Source organism: Syngnathus leptorhynchus, chromosome 20 (genome assembly GCF_054491065.1).
Source record: "Syngnathus leptorhynchus isolate UIUO chromosome 20, UIUO_Slep, whole genome shotgun sequence".
Taxonomy (NCBI): Eukaryota; Metazoa; Chordata; class Actinopteri; order Syngnathiformes; family Syngnathidae; genus Syngnathus; species Syngnathus leptorhynchus.
Window position 1 is genome coordinate 3,758,832 of NC_141214.1, and position 12,622 is coordinate 3,771,453.

General features: G+C 41.7%; 1 protein-coding gene across 1 annotated transcript in view; it reads right to left on the bottom strand.

Moving 5' to 3' along the window:
* The window catches only part of khdrbs3 (KH domain containing, RNA binding, signal transduction associated 3), a 35,123-nt gene that overhangs the window by 6,342 nt on the left and 16,159 nt on the right, over nt 1-12,622 (bottom strand). The window contains exons 3-7 of the mRNA XM_085901550.1: nt 10,625-10,741; nt 7,558-7,704; nt 6,874-7,013; nt 5,445-5,625; nt 595-677 (exon numbers count right to left, since the gene is read on the bottom strand). Coding sequence (XP_085757676.1) covers nt 595-677; nt 5,445-5,625; nt 6,874-7,013; nt 7,558-7,704; nt 10,625-10,741 — 668 coding nt within the window. The remainder of the gene's footprint in view (nt 1-594; nt 678-5,444; nt 5,626-6,873; nt 7,014-7,557; nt 7,705-10,624; nt 10,742-12,622) is intronic.

Consider the following 12,622-nt stretch of genomic DNA (forward strand, 5'->3'; position numbering starts at 1 on the left):
GAACTGTGGTCTTCCTCTATTGCTGCCTTCGCAAGCAAGTTACAAACCTCATTTTGTTGGAGAAAGAGGGAGGCGGGAGGGGCGGGCGGGCGATAAACACCAGGTGACATACAGTACATCCCGAAAGAGCCATAAAGGAAAAGCATCGACCATCCTGCTCGCTAAAGAGAAATATGTCTATTTTTTTAACCCCCCCTCTAGCTGCTGCCAATACAATCCAATTGTGGATGTTCTAAGTAGGCCAACAGTCATTATTTCTACAAAAATGGCGCCGATAGACATGCATTGTTGCACATGGTTAAAATACTGCAGGACACAAAGCAGAAGCCTTTTGACCTTGCGTAGCTTGAAAAGAGCGATCGCTCCCTGGATACAAAGAAATCAATATTCTGCATTTAGCTGTCCAGGGCCTTTTGTTAAATGGACAAACATGTCCTTATGAGTGTTTACAATGAATACAGTGGTTATATAAAAAGGAAAGAATGACTGTTTACATGGAAATTGAGTGATCATCTTATAATAATAGGTCATATTTATTCTCTGGGTGATTTTATGATTTTAATCATGAGACATTGTGCAGAAAACAGAACTTACTTTTGTCCTTGATTGGTGTAGTTGTTATCGTAGGATTCGTATCCTTGGTCGTCGTACGCAGTTCCGTAGCCGTCGTCGTAATCCTGAAACAGAAGATTCAGACAAGTGGTTAGTTATTTTGGAATTTGATGAGATGCGACGGTCACGTGTCATGGCTACGTCAAAGCCTGAGCTGTGAACATCTGCTTGGACTCTGGCAGCGTACCCCTCTGCAAGGCACCCCCCCCCACCACCACCACCACCACCATCAGAGGAACATCAAAGCCAACCGCTGCTACACTCGTCCTAATTCCGGATAAACGAGACTTATGTTCCACAAAAGGTTTCGACCCCGAGCGACATGTCCCCCCACTCCCCGGCGCAATTTTCAGCTAATTCCATCTGCGTCTGATTTGCATGCATGAAATTAATGTCTGTAAGATTCAGCCCAACAAGAAATGCTCATCACGTCCGCTTTATTCGTAAGGTATTAATGCCTGATTACATGTGCACTTTTATTTTTTTGCAAAATGACGGTGCTGGAATTGAGTCTTTTATTGTGAAAAAATGTGAGGAATTGCATGACCAAGATGTACAAAAGTGCTTGGGGTCAAGTCAGGAACCAAATTTGGGTCTGAAACTGAAAAATAGATCTTCAGCACCTCTCCCACAATCTTATTTATTTATTTATTATTCTTTTTTTTATTATTTAAATTTAAAATGAAGTGCAAATCGCTGGGTACTAGTCCAGGGTGTACCCCAGATTTCATTCAATGTCAGATGATCCTAAAAGAGGAAGCACAATATGAAAAAAAGCAGATGGATTTGTTTATAAATCTGCTGTTTCTTGCCAAAATAATGTGCTTAGTCAGCAAAAGTACACTTCACGCCACTTAAAATAAAATTTGCTTGATCCCCAGCCTCCAACCTGACTAAAATACATGAAGTATTGGCATAACACTGAAATCGTCTCTACATTAACTACACAATGGACATGAACTAATTGGAACCAAAATGGATCAAAAAGCTATTTGCCAAGTGTGCCTGTCACATGATCAATAAAATAGCAGACGGCACTAAACTCAATCGGCAGTAAAAATAAATACAATTTGAGCAGCCAACCTTTTCAAATCCCTGCTCATAGCTGTGATTCATTCACATTGCAATACAGCAGCATGGCAGAATCCATCACAAATATCCATTCACGTCATCGTTATGGTGACGGAGGGGGGGTTGCGAAAGGCTGGACTGGTCAACCAATTGCAGAACGTGCGATACACAAACAAGTGATAATCTATGACATCGATAAGAAAATTCCATTAGCATTATTGCTCGACAAATTGTTCGCCGCAGCGTTCCCTGCAAGCTCCAAAACACAACCTCAATATTAAATCACAATTGCATCCAGACTGCGAGTGGCTTATCTCACACACAAAAAATAAAATAAATAAGAAAAATAAGAGCAGTATTCCCTGAGTCACTTTTAGCGACAGACTGCTGAAATAAACAATGTAAAATGTCAGAAATGTCAGCTTGATATGAAATCTTTTTGGTCAAAAATCACCCGCTACCCCCTTTCCCTGTTTCCAAACTCTTATTTTTTTTATTGTTTTAAAGTTATATCTATTATTTGACTCTGACTGCAGGCAGAGAGGAAAAAAAATAAACAAGTGTTGTTATGAATATTGAATAAGCAGCGACACAAAAAGTAAAATCATGTAGCACGGCGGTGAAAGTAGTCTTAGCTCTCAAAAAGAAAAATCACGCTGGTACATTTGTACAGTCAAAGGGTGCACCAGATAACAAAGTCAGCTGTCACATATGAAAAAGTATTTAAAAAAAAAAAAAATCCAGAACAAGGACACCTGTCCACATGCAGTTCCTTTCAATTTCCATATGGAAGTAGTCACAAAAATAGAATACAGAGTAATATTTACATTTCCATTCTTTTCTCAAGAGGGAATGTGAGGCTTTGATACAAAATTAATATATGATCGAGATACCATAGTTCTATATTTGGCTATTTGATCATAAATTAATGATTTTTTTTTCTATCTTAGCTTGGTCCTGGTATGATAAAAATGTAGATTCAACCAAGTCGGGGGGAAATTATGCAGCATTTTCATAATATATTCAGACTTTCACCAAGACGAGTTTGCATTAGCTTTGTACATCTTTCAAGCTCAACCAATCAAAACCATCCGTCTTCTACTAATTGCAATGCGAAATGGGATGAGATTCTCCAGAGAACACTTCCGACTATCGTGGCTTTGTTTTACATTCAGCCCTGCCAAAAACATGCTTAAAATGATGGTCTGAATGTTTATTATGTCCTTAATTACATCCCCATTGAGTGAAATGAGCACTTTGAGGTGCTTTAAGGTGAAATCCTGGCATGGACTCAACTCCCTGGTTGATTGTGAAGGTTTTAATCAAAGCACAGACGTGTTATCTCAAGCTGCAAACATTCATTTCAATTTGAATATGTGCACAAAAAGATGTCTAGTGTGAACATTTCTGGAATGTTGTCTAACCTTCTACTAAAGATCATATTAACCTTCAACGGTAATATTGTCATTTATTAGAGCTCCGTTCCCTTTTACAAGCGAGAGATAAGGTCGACTGATAAATCATACTGTCGGAGGATTTTTCCCTTCAGTGTCAAACGTGGTTTGAAATAAGACGGAGGGAAATAACAGCCAGTGAAGACATCTGATATCCCCTTTACTTGAAAAATCTTGGCGAGCACAATAAGGCGACAAGCCTGCAACACTGCTGTGCCCCCGAACACTAGACAGGATTAGTGTGACAGTGAATGGGTGAGGGAGGGGGTTATTATTGGATGGGGCAAAGCCAGCAAACGGGAGGCAGATAGCACTCCCTAAGTGACTCTTTCATTTGTATGCCAAAGGACGTCTGAGAGGGGTGTTGTTAAAAGATAAGGGGCGGCCTAAAGATGAACAGAGGGCTCGCTTCTGTGTGTTACTACGACGCTATCGCGCCTGCTCCACTGTGCTCCGCAACAACACCGCAGCAGATAAGACGACATCGATATGCTCTCTAGTACGCAAGGGGCTTGACTTAATTTCCAGAAGCAACTTCTTTCTTCAAATGCTGGCCAGGGATGTTAATTTACCTGACTGCAAAAGCGTGCTAGGTGTATTTGGGGTACAGTGTTCTATAAATGCATATTAAATATTTTATTTATAAATGAAATGAAATGAAATTAATTTTATTTAATTTTATTTTATTTTATTATTTTTATATTTGTTATTTCAAACTACTAGTAAAAATGTCAGCTTTACAATCAGTCAACAATTCAAAGTTTAGCTGTTCTGATTGGCTTGACTTAAGCATTTAATTTCTAGCACCATGAGCAATCAAAGCGCACAATCTTAGATTAACTGGGCGTCTATTCGTGGAGGACACTACACAAGCTCCATGCAACTATTACTATGGAAACGGATTTTGTGACAAATATCTCAGCTCGATCTCTTTTTTTTTGTCATCTTGGTTAAGTCGCATCTAAATCAAAAGCTTATTCACATCCGCCTTATGTGAAGCTCAGGCCATTAACGCAACAGCCCTGCAGAAATCCACACGCGCTGAAAAGATGAAATGGAATAGCTGCTGCCTCTGCCTCACCTCCAGGCCGCGGTACATCCGGGATGGGCCACCAGCCCATCAATCGGACCGCCGTTCGATTGCACACCTACACCGGGAGGCGTTTTAGATCAAAATGTAACATTTTGCCCACGCTGACCAGTGGATGACCTCCTTGCTGCAGCAGAAGAATGAGAAGTTGACATCATCTGCCCACCTATGTGTACATCCATCAATTGCTCTAATAATCCATCTGCATGTGCATACACTTGCAATCATTCATGTTCTGCAAAATGAGTAAGAGGCGAGCGAGGTAAAAAAATAAAAATGAAAAAAAATGAGTAAGCAAAAAAAAAAAAAAATGCCAAAGATCACAGTTGAACAGGATGCAATTAGCACAGTTTGACTCTCAACAAGGCTGAACATGTGCAGCGTGGCCTGAGGGACATAAGGAAAATATTTTTTTAATATTTTTTTTTTGTGCATATGGGTGTGAATTGGTGTTGCAACACCAATAGACATGACCGGCAGGTGTCCTGCTCTTGGCATGAAATAGCTTCAAGTCTACTTTTTTTATTTTTTATTTATTAATTTCCCTCAATGTGCCATGTAAATAACTCAAATTCAAACATGAGGACTGCAGTGGGCATTTTGGTGCTACAATTAAAACGAGAACGATGTCGCGTAAAGTGACAGATGGAAAACATTTTATATTCCGAAAGAATGCGTCGTACGTCTCTTTAATAAAAAAAAAAGAACAGCTGGGGAACATTTTACAAGTCTGTGAATGAATGCGTGAGCAAAGCGGGAACATCACTTTGTCATGTCACTGATGACTACAAAAAGGGGCTTTCTCAGCTCCTGATGGCCCCACGCTTGTCTCGCCACGCTGATGTATTCCGATAACACGGAGCAGCTCATTCTACTTCTAATTTGCCGTGATGTGGTTAGATTTATCATCCGGCAGATGCTTTTTTTTTTTTCCCTGTCCCCGTACCAGATACACAGGCGGCGAGATGTAGTATACAACGGTGACAATGATGGGAAACAGCTGGTCTAGGAGTCATTCGCTCGACCTCCACGCATCTGAATAGCAACCCGCTGAATAAACTTGTCACATGTGCTTAGGCACGGACCGTTGCGGTAATAACCCGAGTCAGGCCAGCTCAACACTTCCATTTCTTAAATCCAGTTTGACATAGTGGCACGGGACTTTTTTTTTTTTTTTACGGCACAATTACATGAAGACATCATTAATTAAGACTTACATATTCGTCATAGGTGTCCTGGACAATGGGTGGAGCTGGTCGGTAGCCAGTCGCCGGGGGGGCTCCCCTGGCCCGTTGCACTCCCCTCCCCCTGGTAGATGCTGTGCGGCTGGGTGGGGCACCTCTGGGTGCCGCTCCCCTGGGCATGGCCGCATGCAAAGGGGGTACTCCTCCTCGACTCCTGACACGGCACACAAGACATACCTGAATCTGTAGTCAGGTTTTTGCATTACAAAGCATGTGATAAAGGAAAGTGGAAAGCTACTGTTACACTCTTAGTATTGTATATCATTTATATATGATGTCGACTATAATCGCAGTTATGATGAGCTGCTTTAATTTACTATGTTTGAAAGGAAGCCGCCTTCCACGCCAGCTTGGCTCCGAGCCATTGTCCGTAGAGTGCTTTTCCACAATTGTTGCACACATTTAGATGATTATATATGATGCGACGGTAAATCCAGCAACAATTGCTGCTAGCGTAACTGCTGACGGAGCTAGAGGGGGATACGAGAGGGCACTGTCTCCCCCTGAAATATGCCAGGTCCCAAAATTGAACATATAGTGATTTTTTAAATTTCACTCGCAAGCATTCCATTAAGCAGCTCAATACTTTTTGAGGTGCTGATATTTGGACCTAGACAGTCATCTGATTGAATGGATACAAAACGGTGCAGGTTTGTATGCTAGCTGACCTCGCGGTTTGTTAAAAACCTAACAGCTTTTATCGTGTCGGCTAAATCGGCTTTAAGGGCAACTAAATGATGTGAAGCAACGGGGGGGGGGGGGGGTGGAGGTGGCTCCGAGGGTCATTTGATTTCTATACTTTTCATTCAGTGTAGGTGAAACCTTGGATTCGCAAGACTGTCGGGGACAGCGGTGGATGTTTACTTGATAGAAACGAGAACTGTCTGATGCTGGCGAGGTGGAAGAGTCAGGTCGAGGGGCAAGTTCTTGCCAGAACATATTTTTTTGTCATTTACTTGAATTCAAAGCAAAGAAGAAACTGAAACCATATTTTATCTCCATGGTAGGCGGTAATTACAGATTGCGTTAAAAACCCAATTATATCCACACTCAAAGTAAACAACCTGCATGTCCTTGGTTAACATAAGACCCATTACTTTCTTTTTATATCAACAAAAACACACTTTTATGAGTTTTTCTTCCAAACTTTGCAAACTCTCGGAATGGCCACCAGTATTTTTAGATAATGTGATGTCTCAAAAAAAAAAAAAAAGACAAAGATCAGAGGGAGCCCTTGAGATGACTTGCATATAAAGTCTTTCATGTTAATCTTTTCATTGTAAAAGCTTATAAGATTAAATGTAGGATGGGAATATTTTTACATAATTCTAAGGACATCTCATCAACAGAAGCACATGACCACACACACACAAATATGTAGCCAGCATTGGACGCAGGTTACCTGGGCGGTCCTGGCACAGGTGTTCCTCTTGCACGGGTGGCCGACTTGCCCCTCACCGCTGGCACCTTAGCATCCTCTGAGCCTCCATTCAGGTACGTGAGTTCCTGCAGCTGGGCCTGTCTGATCTCATCATTGTAATCCTGCACACACACATACACACATATTTAAAAAAAAAAAAAAACATATACACACACAGCAGTTGACTCACTTTCAATTAAACTGTATTCAATTACAGAATTTATCTTCAGGGCTACAGCAGGAGGAACATCTAATTAATGTACTTTGCTAGAGACTGACCAAAAAAAAAAAAAAAGATGAATATGTAGATTTGCCTTTCCATGCAACTACATTAAAATGCATTCACAAAAACATTTTGAATGGACTTTTATGTGTCATTGTTTTCTATCGGGACAGAAAAAAAAATACACCAGTGAGCAGGGATGGTGTTGGCCGGTCGCTTGGGTTGAGAGTGGAGGGAGGTGGGGAGCTGCAGATAATTAATGAGATGTAAATCAGAATAGCTGAGAGCATTGCAGAGATCATCTATAATAAATGGCGTGAGAGTAAATAAGCCCAGCACAGGAGGAGAGAATTCCACTTAAAGTGTGTTGTATATATATGTGATAAAAAAAAAAAGGTCATTGTTCCATTGAGGACATTTTTCATTGTGGTTGTGTAACATACTGGTATGAGAAACTTCTTGATCTCCTCCAAAGCATGACCCATCCTGGCGTAGGCCTCAGCCGGCGGGGCGAACACCTCGATGAGAACGTGCAGGTCTTCGTTGAGATGCTGGTATTTGGTCTCGCCGCTTTGGCGCAGCTCTTCTTCCTGAAGGAGGCGAAAACATTGCAGCTAAATGGGATGCCAGTTAGCTGTCAGCTTGCGCCATGGGCCCAGATTTTCCCATTACGATGAGAGAATGATGCTTGACTGCGAGAGATACGTCTTGGGGAGCTCTTGTAAACAGGCATCCTTAAAATTATTTGGATTGCAGCTGTCAGTCAAGACTAGTCGCTCCTCAAATGAGAGTGCCAGCTTTTGGTATCCGACTTATTTAGTCGATATAAATTCAATTTAAAAATGACATTCTCAATGTTAATAACGAACCAATGTTATCTTATTATGAACAAAGTACTGTTTGTAATAATAAAAGTGAATTTAAAAGAACACGCCGGAAAATAACGTAAACAGCGGCGGGCTTCGGACCGCTTAGGCCTCGACAGAAGCAGGCCGGGATGATGGCGGGAAATAGGACGGCAAAAGCCCCCAAATGTCTCCGATAACATTGCGTGAAGAAACAACAGGTTCCGTGTCCCACTTTTTCCAGCAAAAGCGTCTTCTCCGGGGCTTTCCGATAGTCTCTACTTCCTCTTTCCCTTCTCCTGCCTCAGCAGCACCACGCGAGCCGGTGTCTCTGATGTCATCTAATTATAAATAACCTTCTTTTAAGAGCGCCTGTGGTATGTTAATGATATGCTAATTTCCTCCATAAATCTGGGCTTTTACCGAGCCGCCGGTGTCGAGTGTGTAAGCAAGAGTGCCACGCAGATCTAACCCTGCTTCTCCCTTTTATGTGTTGGAGATATTTGCATTGAGGGAAAAAAAAATAAAAAATCTCTTGGGAAAACAATCATGATTGTCTGAAAAAGATGACTCCGTTTAATGATACCATGAGTCATTTGCTTTAAAATTCAAAGCAACGGCGGGGAAACTATACAACCCGTGACAGCCATGAAATTGTAAGAACAGATGAAAACCTCAGAGGAGCTGTTAAAAAAAAAAAATACAAATCTTGCATTTAACAACTTGCAAATTACACCTGTGTGATTCCGATCCGTACATGAATGAACATACCACCCCGCGTATAAAAGATTTCAGAAGCCACACTATCAGCGATGATAAGATGCATCCGTGATCCAGCAGCAGCTAAGCAGCCCGCAGCGACAGATTACAGCTGTCTGTTTCTCATATCTATCTGCAATATCTCCCCCACCACCCCACCCCACCCCACCCCAAATAAATCTTCTTAGAAATAGCAGTTCACCCTGAAAACATGCTTCTGCAGACGGGGCTTTGAGGGGAAAGGAATATCTGAGCTAAATCCACTTTCAAATTAAATATTAAAGGAAATGGGTCTGGGGAAAAATGGGACGGATTATATAGTGATGCCAGCTCAGCGGAAGGTGAGGAATTGTGGCCGAGCTAACACCGAGAAGCATAGCAGGAAGTTTTGATTTAATACATGTATCATTTTGACCTGGACGACTCTCACGGTTTTGGACCATACTTCCAGAGAACAACCCAGGTGCGTGTTATTCCTGAGATGTTACGGTATTTAACTGAATGTATAGCTTAGTTGATGAGTAAATGAAATGAGACATTCTTGGAAAAAGTCACGCAGACAAGTAAACTAGAACAAAAGAGATCCACCCTGACAATTAAAACAAGAATTCAATCACACTGAGCTCGCTGGAAGCGAAGCATAGTAAATTAATTTTACCGTCTACGTCGGGATTGTGAGAGAAAGTCCCAGGGAAGAAAACGGATGAGTTAATTACGACACGATCAGGGAGGGGAGGGGTCGTGTAATACAGATGCCTCTACATCATCACGCCGTGACAGCAGCAGGACAGCTAAGAGGCGGCCGGACCCGGATTCCGACAGCTCTGTGACATTATTGTCAACACAAGAGTGGCAAATATTCGGACGATTATCCTTTACACTTTTATCTTCCCAACACTCATGCGATGACATTTCCGTCCACCCCTGAGTGGAAATGTTCCCACCTAAGAGCAGATCAGGAGCAATGCAGTGTGTTTTACTAAGATATAAATATAAGCATAACATAAATAGAAGCATCAGAGCGTGGCTGGAAGCAACTCTGAGAAGGAGGCGGCTGTATTTTTATTCCTTCTTAAAAAAAAAGCCTTTGGGTGTTTTGCCTGTGCAAGCCGCCTGACTTCCAGGTTCTCAGTTCCAGAAATTCCAAGACTTGGAAAAAACAATGACAGATTCAGCTTAACTCCAGAAAACCAGAAAAGTCAGTTGAAGTCGGTAGCAAGTCTCTCTTTTAATAAAAGAAGAAGCCGAGCAGAGCCGTCTGCTCTTAAATCGCGTGGCAGGCATGTGCAGACAGGTACGGGTGCTCGGGTCAGCACATCTCCGTGACGGATCTCTTCTGGACCGTCTGAGACTATTGATTACCGTAATCAAAAAGAATGCGCTGTATGATAACAAGAATCATTGTGGCCGACAAATCACGGACAGCGACGAGACCGGCTTGGGTCGATTTATGCCCCCCCGCTAACAAAGTCGGCAATCAATCGTACTCCTTGCGAGCTGCCGTTGCGGTCGTTTATATCCGCTCTTCAGACACCCACATAATCATTGATGAATAGGACCCGTTAAGCGACATTTTGCAGCAAATTTCTCCTTTTTAGAAAATACATAAAATCCAGACAACTGATTAAAAGGAGTCTTACAGTTGAAAACAGTTGGCTAACTTGGTAGATATTATCAAACCTTTAAAATATCTTTTCAATTGTAAGAAAGCAATGCAGCTTTTTGATTGTACTGAATATTCATAACTAGTTACCGTTTAAATGTCACTATGCTTTTTATGTAAAAAAATATATATATATATATTCTTGAATCTTATTTTGTTGACATTTTAAAAGCTTAATGGAGGAATATTCTGAAAAATGGTTTAAAAAAAAAAAAAAGTGCAACAATGGAATTGGTCACTTACCTTCTCTTTGTCTCGCATGGACCCTTTGCCCAGAATGGACATTTTTGTGAGGGTGTCCTCCTGTAGCCTCTTTAACGAGTTCCCACGTGGCCCGAGAAGTTTGCCCACAAAGTTAAACTGCGGGAGGGAAAAAAAAAAAAAGAAAGTAGAGGAGGGGGAAAATCAATCAAGTAGCTGTTTGCTCGAGATAAAGCGCAAAGACATCCGCGTCAATTTGACGTAGACTTAACCAGCTGAAGCTTTTCTTGAAAGCTAATAAAACCTTTTCTTTTCTTCCTCACTGGGATCAATACAGGCCGTATAACAACCGTATTTTGTCACCGTTTGGGTTTTTCTTAGAAAAATATCCTTCCATGATGTTAGTCGGGTGGGGGGGTTACTGGATTATAGTCTTCATCTCCCGGAATTTCGCTAACCACCAAGCTAAAATGAACTGGCAAGGTGACTGTCTTTGAAAGTAACCCAAGTGCTGTGCCATCATTATGCCAAGCAGTGTCACGGTGCGTTCAGGGACCCATCAAAGCCAGAGCTTAACACTTGCCAAAACCAATTCAAGTCACAGCCAGGGATGGTCAAAGTGAGACAAAAGACAGGCAAAAAAAAGCCTTTCCGCCTTACTCCACGTTTCCTTCGCCGGTGACTTATTCGGCCGTCTCCTTTAACCGTTGAAGTCATCAATTAGCTGGCAGGAGGTAACACACCTCAGCTCACCCTTACCTCTGGGCGCCTTTTGTTCGCTGAGCTGATTCCGAGGCGCCTGCCTGCCAATTCCTGGCTGATGGCTTTGAGAAAGGAGCTTTAGTGATTTACCTTCACAGTAACATGTGCTTCGGTATTTTTTTTTCTTATAGTCCCCAAAAAATGGTGGTTTTGATGTATTGTATATCTCCAAAAATGTTCTAATTTCTTTGCATATCCAACACAGGCAAAAACGGCGGAAGCGGCCCCCTGCAATCTTGAGTCATTCTGTTCAAATGGAGTGATGGATATCGTCGCTGTTTCATAATTACCTTATTTGGCCACTTGATAGCCATTAAGACTTCTCAACATAATGTGATTGCCCGCCAGGCCAAGATTGCCCAACGTATGGTTAAAAGTAGCCGCCAATGTTCTCCCACATGTATTCGAAAAGTACCTCTTTATCCACATTCGCTTTTATGAAAATGGATCTTCCTTTCAAAATTGACTACGCGGTACCTTTAATAAAAACACGAACAGACTATGTTTTAATGATGGCAAATGTGCATTACATTTACATGATTTCCTTTTACATGAGACTGCTTTTACCGACATTAACATTTGAGTTACGCTTGTATGCTTATTTGGATTGAGAGCGACAGAATGAATCTCATGATTAAAATACACCGCATTAACTGAAGGTGGACCATTGGGTGGGTTGCGTGTAATTTCCTCGGTGTGTTAAACAAGGTAAAAGCAAATGACACCAGCCAATATGTTTTCAGCACAAATATTATTCCTCATATGATCCAAATATATAAATTTTCTAAACAAATAAATCCCTTACTGTTTATCATGTCGAAAAATCTGTCCTGTGACTAATGCTTCGGGGGCTTTGCTAATGCTTTCGGTATCATGAGGGATTAGATGACCCGTCTGGACTCCTGTGATGTCATCGCGCTATGGGAGAAGATTGTGGATGTTGGGAAACGGTAGCAATGAAAAAATAAATAAATAAAAAAGATGAAATTACAAGGACCTCCATTTTTTTTTCGGATAAAAGCAGAGAGTGGGTATTATTTCTAACCAAGCTAAAGAACGTGATGTTGGATAGGGGAGGGGAGATCTTTTCATCATTCACGGAATGTCTTACGGCCCGAGCAGAGTTGTTGTGCTGAGGACAGCAGGACAAGGAGAGTCGAGGGATAAATCACTTGTTACTCCAGGCGGGGAAGAATACCACACTAGTGGATATAAACCACTGGGACTCCTTATGCCTTGCTAATGGGCCTTCTGCCAAGAGACACAGCGTCCGTGTCG